This window comes from Lissotriton vulgaris, chromosome 1_1 (genome assembly GCF_964263255.1).
Source record: "Lissotriton vulgaris chromosome 1_1, aLisVul1.2, whole genome shotgun sequence".
NCBI classification, from domain to species: domain Eukaryota; kingdom Metazoa; phylum Chordata; class Amphibia; order Caudata; family Salamandridae; genus Lissotriton; species Lissotriton vulgaris.
The window spans coordinates 2135247655-2135267180 of NC_141685.1; the positions used below are offsets into that span (position 1 = coordinate 2135247655).

General features: G+C 42.9%; 1 protein-coding gene across 4 annotated transcripts in view; it reads left to right on the forward strand.

Annotated features, from left to right (window-relative positions):
- Positions 1 to 19526, forward strand: part of BEST3 (bestrophin 3) — a 261060-nt gene that overhangs the window by 222837 nt on the left and 18697 nt on the right. For 2 of the 4 annotated variants that reach the window (XM_086922001.1, XM_086922020.1), the window contains 3 exons: positions 3953 to 4030; positions 4130 to 4282; positions 15598 to 15678. In XM_086922001.1, the coding sequence (XP_086778127.1) occupies positions 3953 to 4030; positions 4130 to 4282; positions 15598 to 15678 (312 nt within the window). The remainder of the gene's footprint in view (positions 1 to 3952; positions 4031 to 4129; positions 4283 to 15597; positions 15679 to 19526) is intronic. The other 2 variants (XM_086922012.1, XM_086922019.1) reach the window with 2 other exon arrangements.

The following is a 19526-nucleotide window of genomic DNA, read 5'->3' on the forward strand; positions in this document are numbered from 1 at the left end:
CCGCCGTTTATTCTGTGTATTTCTCTGAGACAAAGTGAGCACGAGTGACTGAGCGAAAAGTACTGTACGGTTTCCACGATCCCTGATCGGACAGAGTTCTCATATTCAATAGTTGCCAACAACTATTCTCTGCTTGGTAAGAGGAGCTTATAGTGGCACTGTGAGCTAGCTGGTATACAGGCAAACATACCCGGTGGTGGTGTCTAGAATCAGTCTGATTCAGAAAAGGGGGTGGTGATGAACAGAGTGTCTGAATTAAGCAGACCACTCTTACCCAGTCCAAAGATCAGGGCTTGATCCATCACCGTTTTTTAGCTCACTGCACCATCCCAGCTCAGAACTTGGCTATATGCAAATTAGTCTGACCATGGCCCAGTGCATCATGGGAACAGGGCAGACCAAACTACCAAGCCAATTCTTACACTGGGAAGGAAACAAGCTACCGGGGACCGGTTTCTGGCATTTCAGCTGTCTTCGGCCCGGCTTGCTTGAATCCTGATGGTGCAATGAGCTAGGGACTCACATCTGAGTATACCCTTCCACGCTTATGGTGGACAAAAATGATTCAGAAAAGGGGGTGGTGATGAACAGAGTGTCTGAATTAAGCAGACCACTCTTACCCAGTCCAAAGATCAGGGCTTGATCCATCACCGTTTTTTAGCTCACTGCACCATCCCAGCTCAGAACTTGGCTATATGCAAATTAGTCTGACCATGGCCCAGTGCATCATGGGAACAGGGCAGACCAAACTACCAAGCCAATTCTTACACTGGGAAGGAAACAAGCTACCGGGGACCGGTTTCTGGCATTTCAGCTGTCTTCGGCCCGGCTTGCTTGAATCCTGATGGTGCAATGAGCTAGGGACTCACATCTGAGTATACCCTTCCACGCTTATGGTGGACAAAAATGATTCAGAAAAGGGGGTGGTGATGAACAGAGTGTCTGAATTAAGCAGACCACTCTTACCCAGTCCAAAGATCAGGGCTTGATCCATCACCGTTTTTTAGCTCACTGCACCATCCCAGCTCAGAACTTGGCTATATGCAAATTAGTCTGACCATGGCCCAGTGCATCATGGGAACAGGGCAGACCAAACTACCAAGCCAATTCTTACACGGGGAAGGAAACAAGCTACCGGGGACCGGTATCTGGCATTTCAGCTGTCTTCGGCCCGGCTTGCTTGAATCCTGATGGTGCAATGAGCTAGGGACTCACATCTGAGTATACCCTTCCACGCTTATGGTGGACAAAAATGATTCAGAAAAGGGGGTGGTGATGAACAGAGTGTCTGAATTAAGCAGACCACTTTTACCCAGTCCAAAGATCAGGGCTTGATCCATCACCGTTTTTTAGCTCACTGCACCATCCCAGCTCAGAACTTGGCTATATGCAAATTAGTCTGACCATGGCCCAGTGCATCATGGGAACAGGGCAGACCAAAATACCAAGCCAATTCTTACACTGGGAAGGAAACAAGCTACCGGGGACCGGTTTCTGGCATTTCAGCTGTCTTCGGCCCGGCTTGCTTGAATCCTGATGGTGCAATGAGCTAGGGACTCACATCTGAGTATACCCTTCTACGCTTATGGTGGACAAAAATGATTCAGAAAAGGGGGTGGTGATGAACAGAGTGTCTGAATTAAGCAGACCACTCTTACCCAGTCCAAAGATCAGGGCTTGATCCATCACCGTTTTTTAGCTCACTGCACCATCCCAGCTCAGAACTTGGCTATATGCAAATTAGTCTGACCATGGCCCAGTGCATCATGGGAACAGGGCAGACCAAACTACCAAGCCAATTCTTACACTGGGAAGGAAACAAGCTACCGGGGACCGGTTTCTGGCATTTCAGCTGTCTTCGGCCCGGCTTGCTTGAATCCTGATGGTGCAATGAGCTAGGGACTCACATCTGAGTATACCCTTCCACGCTTATGGTGGACAAAAATGATGCAGTGAGATAAATAACGGTGATGGATCAAGCCCTGATCTTTGGAATGGGTAAGAGTGGTCTGCTTAATTCAGACACTCTGTTCATCACCACCCCCTTTTCTGAATGGAATCAGTCTGGACACCAATCCCACAGTCTATGTTGTCTAAGCGTGCAGATCCTATATAGGTTTATACAAACTACACAACACTAAGAAATTGGAAAAGGAGATTTTAAAAATATCTATGTGCCCCTAGATGCATATCATATTTAGTTCCTTGTTAGTCATTACCTATACAGATGTCTTTATTTACTGATTATTCTGTTCATTCATTCCTCATGACTTCACATATGACATCATAGAAGGCATCCTCTATAGCGCCATTGGTTATGTCAATTTTGACATCTTTTATGAATTGACATCAGTTATTGACATCATATCAGTAAAAAGTTGTAGTTTGCTCCTCTGGAATACTTATGACGTATGTTTCATGCACAGACCCCTGGATCCAAAAGCAGCCAACAAGCAGCGTGTGATGTGGTTTGCACTGTGCGCGTCTTTGGTGCATATTCAAATACAAGCTGCACTGAAGTGGATGGACCATTGTCTTGAATTGAGGCTTTACTTCAACTCATCAACAGTACATCGATGACAGTGAAGCAAACTAGACTCCACAATAATAAGAGAGGAGAAGATTGGCAAACCATGAAGGTTTATTAGAAGATTTGCAAATTTACATACTCAGATTATTAGTCAAAAATCCATAATTCCCTACAAATACATTGTTCAGTACAATCCAAAGTGAGTCAGAATAGAACAGAGGCAAGGTATTCAAAGATAATCATATGCAAGTAGAATAAGATTCAGTTTCCCAAGAAGGGAGATTCCCTAATGCTAAGCTGAGGATTCAAATGAGGTTGTGGATGTTAAGCATCAGATGTTAGGCAGTCAGGCCTCTAAACACAGCACCAAAATGAAGACGCAATTGGTTCAATATGAAATAATTTGCTCAGTAGTTTAGCTCTGATGAGCAGGGGCAAAGGTAAATAAAAGGTCTAGTAGCCAGTGTCAAGAGCATGGAAAGGGGCATCTGTTTTCAAGCTAGTGGGAAAGCATATCAAACTCTAACTCAGCAATGCCGAATTAAATCATGCAATTTCCAAAAATATGGAGCACTGCCCACAAGTACCAAGAAGTTGTGAACAATCATGATCCAGCATTTCCCGATAGCATGGCTATGCCTTCCTTCCCAGATTTTGCACAAAGGAAGCTTACAACTGTGCGATTTTCTGGAGATATCTTTCAAAGGATGATACATTGCTGTTAGCTTGTCTCAGGTATAGGTGCATTATTAAGCTTTCTGTGAGACTTACAAGGGATAAACAATTCTCACAGAAAGTAAACAATTGAAGCAATTTAAATCTTGGCTTCGGGAACGAGAGAAAAGTTGAGAGAGTACAGCATCCAAAAACAAATTCTTCACTATTAGCATGAGTCATTTAACAATGCCATCATTGACTATGGCTAACTTAACGTGAACACACTAACTATAGTTAAAGTATAACATGAAAATCACACTTTGTATATATGTATTTAATGTGCAGTAGTACGTGTGTTAAGCAAAACGAAAAATAGTGACAGAGCATCACCAACAGCCAGAGGCCTTTCGTAAACCGCTAATATGTTTCTGGCAGTCGTAACTCTTGGTAGGTGACGTTTTTAATACAGATTAGTTTCATAAGGAATCTATAAAGGCTTGTCTTTTTTTGATGTCACTAATGCCGGCAATGTCACATCATTCCCTCTATGATTGTGGTGAAACAAATCCGCATGCAGAAATGATGGGTATTAGGATGCTATTAATATATGGGAGGCAGCTCATGATACTGTTACCTACAAGTCTTAATGGATATTAAAGTTCCTTTGCAGAACGAGGAAATCTAGTCTTGCTAATAGTTTCTTCAAAATTGAATTTGGATGTAGTGTTTTCTGAAGCGTTCTAATACTTGTTCTCTTCTTGTTAGGAGATGCTTAGATTTCGCTCCTGGTGTAGCCTCCTGTTCGGCTATGACTGGGTGGGAATTCCTTTGGTGTACACTCAGGTACAAGCATGGGGTTGTCTTTGAGAGTTCAGTGTTACAGTTGTCCAGACAGATGTTTTGTTGTCATTGGTACTCATGTTCTCTTCTTTCTGCTTCCAGGTTGTCACTCTTGCAGTGTACACCTTCTTCTTTGCGTGCCTGATTGGGCGTCAGTTTCTGGATCCGAACCAAGGATATGCTGGCCATGATTTAGATCTTTACATTCCAATATTTACTCTTTTACAGTTCTTCTTTTATTCGGGCTGGTTAAAGGTAAACATAAAGACTTGCTTAACCACAAAAATTATCAGTGGTCAATGTTTAGTTGTGTTACAGTTGTTACTACAGTGCGGCCACTGTAAGTAGTTTGCATAAGGTGCCACAAATGGCCACAAGTGGGCATCCGAATGTTAAAAAAGGCCTACAAATTAAAAATACCATTGTTGCAAGGAAAAAAATACCACCCAATTAGAAATTTTTATTTTGCTTCTTGGGGCTCCAACATTCCTTGTAATGGCACTAACATAAGACAGTTAGGTTGCAGTCTTGAAAATTCGCTTTCAAGTCCAATAGTTTTGGTGTAAATATGTAACAAAATAGGATTCATGTTCATAAATCTCCATAATGTCCGTCACACCTGTGACTGAGGGACACCTGGCTTGTCACAATTATGTTATTTTATGTTGCTGGGTTTAATAAAGCACAATGTTCGCCCTAAGGTTTCTTGTCACTAATTGGCAAAAGACAGACGCTGCCAAGGGTTAGTTAAAAGCCTGATTAGATAAAACAAGCATTTGTAATGCAATCGGTCTCCGCTTTGGGACCTTATATGTATTTAGCTTTGCAGCACTTTAACCTGGGTGCTGAAATATCTACTGTTCTTTAAGATAGAGGACAAGTAAGCACCAAACTGTTGACACGCCATGTATGGTAACACATGGAGTGAAATATTGCCTTTCTGGGGGAAATGGTACTGTACAAAGCTCTGTTTTTAATATAAAATCAGGGCCTTCGGTGCTCATATCACCGAAAATATAAAATTTGAAAAAAATATTTTTGTCTACATGTGCTTGTGGAAGATAATTTCTCTGGACTGGAATCTAGAGAATGCTAAACTGATTCTGGTATTTTACTGAGCTCTGCTGGTCGCTTTCTATCAAGAAAGTTAAATAGAGGCATTTGCCAGAAAAATAAAAAAAATAAAGTCCCTCGGCAAAAAACTAATTTTGGTATTTGACTGACCTCTACTGGTCGTTTTCTATCAAGACAGTCAAATAGAGGTAGTTGAACAAGCAGAAAGCAATCCTGGTATTTTACTGACCTCTATTGGTCGTTTTCTATCAAGACTTTTTAAAAGTGGCAGTTGAACTGAAAAAAAAGTCCCCAAGCGGAAGCAGACAAGTCCTAGGGATGATCTCCAGAGCCCACAAAGTACATACACATATAAGTATATACTAAAGTCTATACAAGAGGACTCGAATGCTCAACCTAAAAAATATGATTTAACTCCCATATTAAAATAATGAGGAAAGGGCTTGACTGATTAGAGACCGTACTGAAACGCAATGTCCTCAAACCGAGCATTTGTTGTGTTTAGGACTTACTACTAAATTGGTGGTCGCCTGTGGGGGATCTAAGATTTCTGTAAGATGCATGGTGGTTGATCCGGGATGTGTTTAAAGAAACAAAAAGAAAAGTGCATTTTTCAATAATAATACACCACACTACCCTACAATAGATTCACAAACCCAGCACACTGACTGTTTTACATTCCAAGGAAGGTACCTCATTTGTTAGCACTTCTTTATAAGAACAATTACCAAAGATGTACTAATGCTTTCAACCCAGGAAACGGCTCTTCCTCCCAGGGGCAATAATCTTGTGCATTGCACCACATTCCAACGATATTAACCAACCTCACCACTTCCTGTGGTTGTGAAATACCACACTGTACACACTACAATTTATTCAAAGGAAAAAGTCCAAACTTTCAGGGCTACTGGCCAGCAACCTATGGACGCCAATCCATGACTCTGTACTGTATTATAAGGATAGTACCCAACCACATGCAGGGCATACTGGGGGTGAATCCTATGGCCAATAACTGAAAATACTGTTCTAGGAACGTATACTAACTATACTGCAATGAATTATGATAAAAGTAGTAAAGCAACCTGTACTACACCCTAAAGAGAATAATAAATAACAATGCACCAAACCCATTGTGCACACACCCACTCACTGCACTGCATCCAGGCATCCTAGGGATACTGCCTCATCCCACTGAATCCTTGGTATACAAACCCATTAAAATGCACTTCACCCTACCAGCACCAACCCTGTACTCTGCACAGCATCACCGGGACTAGCACACCATCCGGCACTGCATCCTGGGAGGACACAGTAACCACACCAAATAATATGGATGCCAAGAAATTCACAAAGCCTCCTACAGATACTAATACACCATATTGCACTTAAAACACTTACAAACTATATACTGCATTGTGTGAGCATTAATCCACATCAGTGCAGCTCGCTCTAGTGGTATTAATATACTGTACAGCATGCTAGGGAGACAAACCCATCACATTAGCTACACTAACCTGGAATATTGTATTACATTTTAGGGACACTGATTGTAGTAATTCAATCCACAGTTAGGTAGAGGCAGAATGTTTTATTGAATACATAGATCCGAGCGAGTCAGTCACAGCACATACTTCCAACTGGTGCGACTACCTCAACAGCCTCTAGGAACTTCTAGTACACATTCCACATTACTGCATACATTCTTCTGACTTAACTCTATACACTAAGATACTCAAAAGAGACAAAGAGGAGATTGGATAGAAACATTGAGGGAAAGGCAACAATGCTACAACTCTAATTACAACACTGGTGCGCCAACATCATACGGTAGGGAAGCTCTTACTTCTGTCTTCTGCTGCCAGGAGCAAGCCATACTTTCAAATCTTGGCAAAGGCAACTCAGCCTTCCATAATTCAGAGGCTGGTAAACTGAGTGCCATTAAATTGGTTATGACTGTTATTTACAGAGTTTGGAAATGACAGAGGTGTCTCATGAGGGTCTATATGAAAATGTTATTGTCATTGTTACTAAACTGCATTCAAAGGTTACAAACCAGTCACAGCATCATAGAGCCACTAATTCAACACCTCCCTCAACTTTTTAGAGATACAAACACAACACATTGCACTCTAAAGATACTTAACCATAACACTTCACAGCATCAAAAAAACACTAACTGACCTATTGTCCCATTCGCAATGGCCTTTTCAAAGCGTTTTTTCATTTTGAAGACTTCAACATTAGGACTGATGACCCTTCGAATTCTTTCACTCAAGGAATTATGGATAACATGCACAGTGTGGGTTGATCTCAGCTGTGTGATGCACATGTTTTACAAGCACACTAGACTAAGAGCATGATTACAAGTGGCCTGATACACAACACTGATCATAGTTTAGAGCCACACTTCTCAAAATCTGACCATTGATGACTACTGCTCATGGGCCTGGTCAGACCATGGCCACATTCACTTCAACTTGCATGACACCAACATCAACTTGATAGCACTACTAGAGGTGACCAAAACCTCCCCTCTACCCACATCCTGAATAAGAAACCTTAAAACTGCTGCGCCCTTTCTGACACAGGTGCCATCTAGACGAAGTCCTGTCTGACATCTTCAAAAATATTATTATCATAGAGATAACACCCTTCAAATCTAAACAAAACAAACAGCTCTACAAAGAACTGTGACTCGTAAAACAAAAAGGCTTAACTGGGCATGGATTCTGGAAAACGCCTCACCTCCCTTCTGATGCAGCCACTACTGCACACACTTTACTATAAAACTACTATACTCAGAGTGACAAAGTCCTACTTGCAGCAACTAATTTCCAAAGCCGATTACTCCTCAAGATCCAGCACCTTTTGTGATACATTATCGTGGAACTGTACCAAATATATCCACAACTTGTCACCTTCAGGGCCCTGCAATGCCCAAGGCATTAAACTGAGCCAGTCTGTCTTTGTGTTGATCTTCAGATTCGTCAATGCACCCTTGTTGACGGAAGACCTCCCTAACACACCTAAACATACTATCATCATTACACCTCTCCGCAAGTAACCATCTGCTGCTGACCCAAACATCCTAGGCAACTATAGACCACCTGTGGTCTTCCTACTAATGCTAAGCAACCTAGAGGCAATAGTAAACACTAGTGACTAGTTTGTGTAAGAATGTAGAATGAGTGCCAGTGCCCAAAGATCTGCTCAGAAGTCCGCAGCCAGTACAATTCAATGTCAGCACAACCAATACCAAGGATGCGTGGCCGTGCATCGACCTCATGCCTCTTTAATCCACTAACAGACACTCCCTTGACCCTTTCTCTTTATATCACTCTTGCAGGTTCCTGCTTTCTACCTTTATGACAGTGTTTCCATCTTTCTTTTCCTCCGTCGTTGTTTGTTTTTCTGTCTCTTACACTAAGTAAATGTTTGATGCAGAAAAATAAGTGTGGGCCCCCAAATATTATTGCCAGTGGCCCCACCAGCATCCACCGACGGCCCCACCGGCATCCACCGGCTCAAATGAAGCGCTAGTAACCACCCAGCTCTCTGCTTTATTGGAAGTGCATGATCTCATCATTGACTTCCAATGAAGCTTCAGCTCCCCAAGTGGTGCCAAAACTGAATTATTTAACATGACTGAATAACCTTGCTCTGCTGGATCAATGATCAAAGCTGTGCATTGATCCACCTGGACTTGTCCGCAGCTATCGGCATGATCGACCATGCATTGCCTGGAGACCACATTTGGGCTTAGAGTTGTTGTAGTCTACTGGTTTTAATTTATTCTTGGCTAACCCCACCCATCAGGTGAAATGCGGATCCTTAACTTCAGAAACCACACATTTGAACTGCGGCGAGCCTCAGGGTTACGTTTTCTTGCTTGCTCTCTAGTGAGACAAATCACAGCTGTACTCAGTACCCACAACGTTGTCTAACACATATATGGTAATATTCTCAAATATACGTCAAGACACTGCAAGAGCAAAGAAAAGGAAATGAAGTGCACAGTTGCCTTTCCAACACATGCACAATGGATGACAACCAGATGGCTCTTCCTGAATGAAACCAACATAAGAATCATAGCCATCGGCCTTCTGTTCACAATCAGGCTCCACTTTCTAAGCTCTTCTTCCACACCACTGTGACATTCTCCTCCGCTATCTAGAAAGAGAACTATTAGAAAGACAGTGGTGTAGCGTGTAGGAGTGTGTGTGTGTGGGTGGGGGAGGGGGGTATAGGGGCAGAAGGGCGGTTATCCAGGGGCAAAATCCTTAGGGGCATTCTTAGGGGTGCACATTTTAAAAGAAGAGTGGAAGGATACCTTTCTTGCCCCGGACACTGGTAAGCCACACTACGCTGCTGGAAAGAGGTGAATGTTTTAAACCTAGGAGATAGAACTTGGGCATAACCTGTGTGTGTAAGAGCAGAGCAGGTTAAGTGTATCCGTTTATGCACTGTGTTTTCTGTTGCCATTATGCTGACACTGCTGCCAAGCAACATAAGCCATTTCTTGTTAAGGTGTCTTTGCATTCAAGAGCAAAAGCTAAGCTTTGGTATATTCATTTAGGTCAGTTATAAAAGATAGGTCCCTAGGAGTCCGTGCCCCCTAATGACCTCTAACCATTATTTTCTGTCAATTACTGTAAGCATTTTGAGATAAGTAACTGTAAAAAATCTGTTCTACCTATTAGGTTGATACATAAATCATAAAATCGATAAAGATATGTTTTAAAAAAATAGACATTTTAAACATGTTTCAATCAGAATCTAGTTGCTGGTTCAACAGTAAGCATGTGAAAAGATGCTCCGACATGGACAATCAGATCCTCGCAAAAATTATGCTTAATTGTATATGATTTTCTGGAAACACATACGCATCTACACACTTAGCGGCAGCTGTGGTAAGCAGTCAGCGACTTTTTTTCAGGTATACACAAGTGGGCTGCCCAGAAGGTCCTTCCTGGCTGCATGTAACTCCCTCCACTTTTTTACATGGGCAGGCACTTACAAACTCCATGCAACTGCTCATCTTTTATTGGAATTGGGCACACCTAAACTTTTCATCAGAGCTGAAATATTTCAAGAGGATAAGTGCCACTCAGGGGCGGCTGGTGACATTTGAAAGTAGTGGGGCATGAAATTACTGGCATACTTCACCGTAGCGAGCAAGCGTAGCGAGCGAGCCCGAACAACCTAAGGAGGGTTCGGGGGGAAAATTTTGAAAAAGGAGTGGACAAATGGTGCATTTTCAAGCAAATTTGAGAAAGCAGGAAGGTTAATAAAGCAATCGTGAAAGTGCAGTTATTACATTAATAAAGAAATGTCATATAACATAGGTACCTTATTCAGTATAGGGAGCTACTTATTCAGTATAACCACAGATCTTCATAACAGACTTCGAGATACAATGCATTTCTGAGTACCTCAAAGATGTTTTTAATTTAACAAACAACTAAACATCTAAACATCATGTGCATTTTGTGATCTGCAACAGGTGCAGGTTCTTTGCAGCAGGCACATTAACCTTCTGCACTACCTTTCCATGAGTCAAAACTTCCACTAGACAAAACTCTGATCTCTCTTAGGATAAAAATTAACCATCAGTGTTATCATGACATCTTTATTATTTCTGTGAATAAAATCAATCTAGCCACTTTGCAAACACTTTGATTTGCTTCATTTTGTTTTTTTATTTATTTTTCATTGTTTGAACCTTTTATTCCCAAAGGGCACTGTGAAAACCAAAATGTTGACCTCCCCCTTACTACTACAAGGAGACTAAGGCCTGTTGCTACATAACAGCGTCGTAGAAACAGCTCTCTTTCATAAATGAGCTCTTTAAACTAATCACAACCAAAATAAAATAAAATCAACCTCATACTTCCCACTGACACCACCCTGTTAAGAAACGTTCATACCGGGTTAACTATATCTTCCGATTAGAATACTGCCACATATAACCCCAGCTAATGACCTTGTGAAGCTTAGAGTCCAAATTTAAGCTTCAAAAGGTCCAAAGGTTCTGAAATGCACTTCCATACATTTTCCTCCCGAATTAATATCCCATCACCCCAGTCTGTGAGTCAGAGTGCTGTGAGCTCAACCGTGGCAGAGCTAACGCTGATTGGTGTAACACTGTACAGCAAAGCACAGAATGCTGGCCATTCTTGTATAAATCAATAGTGCGCAGTACAGCGCAGCAAAGCAAGTAAGACACCACAAAGTATAGTGTAGCAAAGCACAACACAGTCCAGAAAGCCTCTAAACTGTGGAGCAAACTTAAGACTGGTATAGAAAGCACAGTGCACAATGTTATCGCACACTACAGTACAGAAAACTATAGCATACAACAGTGCAATACAGTGCAACATAGCACACGACAAAAGCACAAATCCTGACATCCGATTCAATACAGGAAACCCCTTGGAGCTCGATTAGAGCAGTGAACATCAAAGCAGAATATAATATAACACAACAATACACAGCACATTAAAGTACAGCCCTGTACGCAATGCAATTCAAAACAGCAGAGCTTAATAGAGCACATCCTTATTGAACCCTTCCACAATATGTAAATGCCTTTAGGCCTATTGCTCCGGAAAGTGAGGGAGAGAGAGTGACATTGATGGAGAGAGGCAGAAATAAAGGGAGAGAGAGAGAGCGAAAGTGATAGAGCGAGAGAGACAGAAGGAAGAGAGGGAGAGAGAGAGAGAACGAAAGTGAGAGAGAGAGGAAGCGAGGGAGGGAGAAAACGAAAACAGAGAAAGGGAGAAATGAGGAAAGATGGGAAAGGGAAGAGAGAGCGATGGATGGAAATGGAGAGGGGATGGAGGCGAAGATAAAGAAGGAGAAATATAGAGTGGGCCAGGTGGAAGAGAGAGGGAGAAGGGAGAAGCTTATGAAGAAAAAGAGAGACAAACAGGAGTGACAGAGAGAGGTAGAAGAGAGGGCAAGAGGTGGAGAGAGACGAGAAAGAGAGACATAGGCAAAGAAGGAGAAAGGGGAGAGGAGCACATAATGAGTAAGAGAGAACCAGATAAAGGTGTGAGAGGGAGGTAGAAAGTGAAGAGATGAGAGTGGAACTGGGAGACAGAGAAAATGTGAGAGAGCGCAAGAGGCCGAGAAATGGGGAGGGAGTGAGGGCGCGAAAAAGAGGAGATGAGGAGCGAGAGAGAAAGAGTGAGAGGGGTAGAGGGGAGGCGAGAATGGAAGAGAAACAGAGAGATCAAAGCTATGAGAGAGAATATAAAACAGGGTGCTGCACCCGTCACCGATTTTATAACATCATTCCAAATTCATGTTTTATCAAATGATGATTTCTAAAGCTTAAGGGAAAAATACCCAGCATATAATCTTGAGAAATTATATCCTTATCTAGCACATTTTGAGTTAGGTGGATTTTGAGACTACAGAAGTGCCTAGTTCTTCCTTCGAGGCTTTGAGATTTATGAAATCTATAAACACTGGGGTTAACCGAATAAAGGTTTATTCTCTGGAAACTGATTTTTTATTTTTCAAAAATACAAACTGATTTCTACGTCTGCCTATGCTGCAGCACCCCTGTTCACTCTGGGTACAATCAATAGTTTCTATGGATCTCTCAGACTCCAAAACCCCCCATCTAGCAGCCTGTCTCCTGCGCATTGGTCTCGTTTCCTGCGCACGCTTTCCATCCTGCATAGAGGTCTTACTTTGTCTCCTATGACATTGTCAGGTTTTCCTAAAGTGCTGTCTACAGGTTGAGCAAATTTCACTGTCTCTTATCCCACTCTCTTCTTCCCGTCTCTTCCTGGGCGCTTCCCCCTTGCTAGCAGGGACAACATGACTGTGTCTTCTGTTTGAGTTTTCTATTCCTCGTGCACAGTGAAAGTGCCTGGAAGTCTGGGAAAGGAGACAAGTGTGGGAGAGGGACGGAAGTGAAGGTGGCACGGGGGAGTCCAGAGGGATGCGGACCAAGCCTCAACTCTAGGAGACAGTGAGCTGGGCCCAGACTCTCCACGGGGCATACCACGAGACATCTGTGGGCGGACATCAGAGGGAGAATTCATCTCCGTGCCTACCTACAGCCCAACACGTGTGCACACTGCAATAGCGTTTTGCCCTCAACTCAACTACATATTACTACTGACACCTTCCGCCTGACCGCATTAAATAGGCCAACGGTAAATTTGTATCACATGTCTTATTAAGTGGCATAACGGTAACCTCCCCCTTCAGAGGCCCTACGAGATGTGCAGACACGGCGGTGATTTTTACCTCACTGTCCTGTGACACATTTAATGCAGTGCTGTTTGAAATGGAAATGTAGTGGTGCTGATACTCGCTAAGTCGCTATCCCAGACCCAGCAGAATCTCTTTGAAAAAGTGAAGGCACGCACTACTGTACCGGTCCATCCCGCGCATTTAAAGGCACAGAGGAAATGTAAATAGGGTGGTTAACATTGAAAAGAAGGCTATCCTACCAGTGCTTACTTATATGATGCCACCATACCTCAAGGGATCTTTACATTTAGAGCCACTCTCAATAGTTGTCACAAGTTATAAAGACAAAAAAGTACATAAACAAAACAATTCAGGTAAAAAATTTTGTTGATTTATTAAAAAATACACAATATAAAATATCAATAACTGTGCCACAGTACGAAGTAAAAAAAGAGTGTCAGCATCATACAGAAATTATGTACATCTCTACAATGTCTACAGTACACATTATTAAAAACAGCAAAGAAATTAATAAAAAACCAAGTTGTCGACGCAGCGTTTCGGTTTGTAAGTTGACACCTTCATCAGGACAGGGTTTTAACACATGGACTCTATCATATATGAGTCGTGTCTTCCTCTGCTTCAATTTGAGGTAGTCAGTACTAGTTGGTCACAGGACATCAATTCAGATTCAAATGGAATATGGTATATGGAAAGAAATCTCCTTATGTCTTAATGTTGATTTGGAGTTGTCATTTCTATGGAGGAAAAGGAGCCACCGGTATGTTGGACTGATATTCGCGCTTCCCCTTGTTTTTATTAAAGGACCGGCGAAAAAATGCAGCACATGACTGGATGTCGTCAGGCTCTTTTCTTTATAGAAGGATTCGGAAGATAGTTCATAAAAACTGCATGGGGGTGTTTTTCGCATTCACCACCCTCGCGTCCGTGATTCGGCCTCCCTGCTCCTTTCCACTCCGGGTTCTTCAGGTCGTCAGATCTTATCCCTATCTTTGTTTTATTCAATGTGGTGTGGGATAGGTGTTTTTTAGGTTCTGTTGAGTCACGTAGTAATTTACTTATACATGTACCCACAGTCCTAAACCCTATTTGTTTATTTATCTGTATATGAAGTCACTTATCTCAATGAATTTTTGATAAAACTATTTTTCTAATACACCTTGTGTCTTTGTTTATATGTTGTGTTTTAATGAAACAAAGTATCTATATTGAATTTCGAGTCAAATAGTATTGGATTGATTCATAATAAGGACTATTGATTTATCCTTCTATAACCAATTTGAATTACTGATCATATAGAAAATAAATTCCCTTGACGGCACTTTTACCTTTCCACTTTCCAGGAGCAGCATGTTCTCTGGCACAATTCGCACGTTAGCTTTTACAAGAATCACTGCCTTTGCACCTTTTGACACAAAGATCCTGTACTATCTCCAGCTTGGTCCATATCAAGCTCAATTGCTTGCATATGTCTGGCCAATGTCAATCCAGTAACAACGAAGTCCTGGGATGACCTCCCCCTCCACATCAGGGCCTCCACCTCTGCATCAGGGCCTCCAAGTTGCTGATGGAATTCCAAAAGAAGCTGTAGACCTGGCTCTTCGGCTCAACCCTCCATCGTCGTCCTTAACTAGACTCAGATAATACCGTCCTAGTGCCTGGATACCCTCATGGGTGATAAGTCGTACCCTACAAATACACTAACATGACTTCTGCTGAAAGCTATGATTTCACAGTTACCTATTGATTTGAGAATATGACTTGGGTCTTATACTGGTGTGTATTCTTTATCATATTTAAACATACAGTTACAGAAGAAAGTAGAAGTGCTGAGCTTTTAGAGTATACACATATTTGTGTAATTTTTGTGTATTATTGTTGACTTACAATTCGGAGAAAAGGTTTGGGGGTCCCTGGCTTTTAGTTGTGCTTTAGTCGTGTCCACAGAAGTCAAAAGGCTCAGAACCACAAATATAAGTTATATAGTTGTGGTCTTGCAGAGTATATCAACCAAGCACTTTAGAAGTGTATTTACTTTTTATATGTAAATTCTATTCAAAGCGATGCATGTGGTTTTTAACCAAAATGTTATATATACGCTATCATATGATGTTTTGCTATATCTGGATTGATTATTCTATGTCTATTGCTTTAATAACACAGATAGCGAAACCCTTAAGAAATATTACTTACTATGTATGATGCATTTTCCAGCACTATATCCTTAACTGTATTCGTTTTGTTGGGTCTCATTTGAACCGTAGGTTGCTGAACAGCTCATCAACCCCTTTGGTGAAGATGATGATGACTTTGAAACTAACTGGTGCATCGATAGAAACCTACAGGTTAGTGCTTCTCAGTATTGACAGGAATCTCAGTTGACACCATGAAAATAGAAACATCCATGCGACAATTGTAATGTTGGAAATTGGGTTACTGGTTGAGGGAGGAGAAACCCAACTCAAGCAGCAACCACAATTCTCATCAGGATGAAACACAAGCAAACCCCAAATTAACCTTCGCTTAGCCCTCGTTTAGCTTGACACAAAAGCAGTCAGGGTTAACTTAGAGGCAATGTGTAAAGTATTTATGCAGCTCCTCAAACAGTAATACAGTGAAAAATGCCAAACAAATTTAGTCAAATAGGGTAACCTTTAATAAGTTATTGACACCAGACGACAAAAATCCAATCAGTAGCTATGCAATTTTGAAGATTTAAGGTAAGTATAGCACCTAAAAGCACAAAGAGCCACTGGCCGGTATCTGGTCGGGTGACACCAGGTTAACCCCTTCCATGCTGATGACGGCCCCGACCGTCATGCACTACGGTGGGCGTGTGCTGATGACGGCTGGGGGCTGTCATGAACCCGCTCACTAATCAAAAGCGCCGCACAGGCGCAGAATAACGGCCGCACCCAAGGGGTTAAAGTCATAAGTTAAAATTAACAGCAATGGAGTGCTGCCGGGATACCTGGACCAGGTTGGTCCCTCTGAAAAATGTACTTTCTAAAGCCTAGTGCAAAGAGTTCCGTTCACTGTGGAGAGGGCCCCGATGCAAAGGGAGAGCGTTGTTGATGGTCGTCACTGTAGAGCAGGCTGGGCATCATGGACAGTTGGCGATGTAGCACAAAGATCCTGTTGAGCGTCAAAGACAGTTGTTGCTGGAGATTCGCATTAGCGGTAAAAGCAGGCTGTTGATGCCAACGTGCTGATCATGTATCGGCGGGTATTGCCGGTGGGCGCTGTGGCGTGAATATTTAGGTTCACTGGAGCTTCACGTTGGTGGGTGGCAAAATCTTGGGGCAAACAGGCGGTGAACCGGCCTGTTTGCTCCAAGATCTTCCCAAATTCTTGTCAAGAGAACACATACACATCTGCACACTTGGACAGCACACTTCATAAGCACTTAGCGATCTTTACAGGTATGCACATGAGGGTTACTAATAACGCCATTAGAGGCTGAGGTCATCACCTCAGACAGATCCAGTTGCAGGTCCAGACAGCAGGTCAGCTGGGCAAATGCAGAGAGGCCTCTGGAGCTTGGTTTTTCCCTGTTGCTCAGAAAAGGAGGTCAGTCAGCTGACCCTTGGAGTCACTGCAGCCTGGGTGAAGGTCCAGTCTTCTTTCTCAGCAAGCAGGCCAGCAGAGTAGCAGAGCATCAGAGTAGCAATCCTTGCAGCAGTGCAGCACTGCAGTCCTTCTGTGGTATCCACAGGTCCAGAGGTGAAAGTTGGGTTTGATTGTTCAATATTTATATTTGGCACCTGCTTTGAAGTAAGAGACGGTTCTGGAGTTTCCCTCTCCAGTCGTGTTTGGAACTTCCTGCCTCCTTGCCTTGGCCCCAGCTTGTCCGGGGGCACAAAGGACTAGTGCAAACCCTTTGTGAGTGTGCTGAGTCAGAGGCTTTGGTAAGTGCAGGTGTGATAGGTGACAGCTCTGCCCCCTCATCAAGTCAGAGTGGAGGCCCTGCCAACACCTATTTCCCCTTTGCCTCACTGTCTGGGAGCAATACACAAAGACCAACTGCCAGCTGCACCTAGTCATGTGACCCAGGTTACAGGCTGCAAGCACAAGATGGTTGAGAACAGAAAATGACAATTTTTCAAAAATGCAAAAAGAACAATTGATGGACAGAATGCAGAACAATGTCATACATTGACCAAAGTACAGAGATCTGGGCCTAAATCCATTGTTTTTTTGCTCACCATGCCATTCCAGTTTGGACCCAGCCATATGCAAATCAGTCTTGACCCTACGCCCAATGGGAACAGTCCAGCCAGAACTGCCAGGCCAGGTCCTTTTTTGACTGGAAACAAGCATCCTAGGACCGGTTTTGGGCTTTCAGCCCTCATCAGCCAGGATAGCTTGACTCCAGTGGCATGGAGAGCACGGGGCCCAGTCTGGGCATACCGGTGCCACTTGGGGTGACAAATGCAAAAAGAACAATTGATGGACAGAATGCAGAACAATGTCATACATTCACCCTAGTACAGAGAACTGGGCCTAAATTCATTGTTTCTTTGCTCACCATGCCATTCTAGTTTGGACCCAGCCATATGCAAATCAGTCTTGACCCTGCACCCAATGGGAACAGTCCAGCCTGAACTGCCTGGCCAGGTACACCCTGCACTGGAAACAAGCAGCCTAGGACCTGTTTCGGGCTTCCAGCCCTCTTCAGCCAAGATAGCTTGAATCCAGTGGCATGGAGAGCATGGGACCCACGTCTGGGCATACCCGTCCCACTAAGGGTGACAAATGCAAAAAGAACAATTGATAGACAGAATGCAGAACAATGTCATACATTCACCCCAGTAGAGATCTAGGCCTAAATCCATGGATTTTTTTGCTCACCATGCCATTCCAGTTTGGACCCAGCCATATGCAAATCAGTCTTGACCCTGCACCCAATGAGAACAGTCCAGCCCGAACTGCCAGACCAGGTACTCCCTGGCCTAGAAACAAGCATCCTAGGACCGGTTTCAGCCTTTCATCCCTCATCAGGCAGGATAGCTTGGCGGATAATGTTTGCATTTTCAGCATTCCGTCCATCATTTGTTGGGATGGGTTTGCCCAGACGTGGGTCCCTTGCTGCTCACTGTGCCACTGGATTCAAGCTAACCTGGCAGAAGAAGGGTGACATACCCTGAAATCGGTCCCAGGATGTTTGTTTCCGGTCCAGGGAGGACCTGGCCTGGCAGTTCAGTCTGAACTGTTCCTATGGGGCACAGGGTCAAGACTTATTTGCATATGGCTGTGTCCAAACTGGGGTGGCGTAGTGGGCAAAAGAACGATGGAGTTAACCCTGATCGTTTGACTAGGGGAGAATGTTTGCATTGTCAGCATTCCATCCATCATTTGTTTGCTGTAAAACTTTGCAAAAATGGCATTTTCAGAATTGTGACTTAAAATCCGACTTTGCTATTAAGAAGGGTTTTAAATTCCAATTCTCTAGACACCAAACAAATTCCGAATTGATCCCAATTGAAAGTTATCACTTATTAAGTGTCTCTTATCAAATGTGACAATGTTATTCTAAGGGAGAGGTTGGCCTTGCAGTAGTAAAAAACGACTGTAAGAGCTTTTCAGGACATATCCAAGTTAAAAGCACATATCCAGCTTTTTAAACACATTTCACCCTTCCCTATGGGCTTTTTAGCGCCTACCTTTGGGGTGGCGTATATGTATTAAAACGAAGGTGTAGGCCTGGCAAAAAGGTTTATTTTTCCAGGTCGAAGTGGCTGTTTAAAACTGCACCCACAGGCTGCAATGGCAGGCCTGAGACATGCTGAAAGTGCTACTTAAGTGGGGGGTCACAATCAGTGCTCCAGGCCCACTAGTAGTATTTAATATACAGGCCATTGGCAAGGATAGTGCCACTTTACAAGGGACTTACAAGCAAATTAAATATGCCAATTGAATATACGCCATGTCTACCATATTTTAGGGAAAGAGCACAAGCACTTTAACAATGGTTAGCAGTGGTAGAGTGTGCAGAGTACTAAAAGCCAACAGAAACAGGTTCAGAAAACAGGAGGGTGAGGGCAAAAGGTTTGGGTATAACCCTACAGAAAGGGCCAACTCCAACACACAATCCTTCTAAAAGCCTCCCATGGGATTGCCTTTTGTCTGCCATAGTTAGACTTCCTGTTCTTCCTATTTCCCTGTAAACAATGTTTTTGCATGTTTAACACCT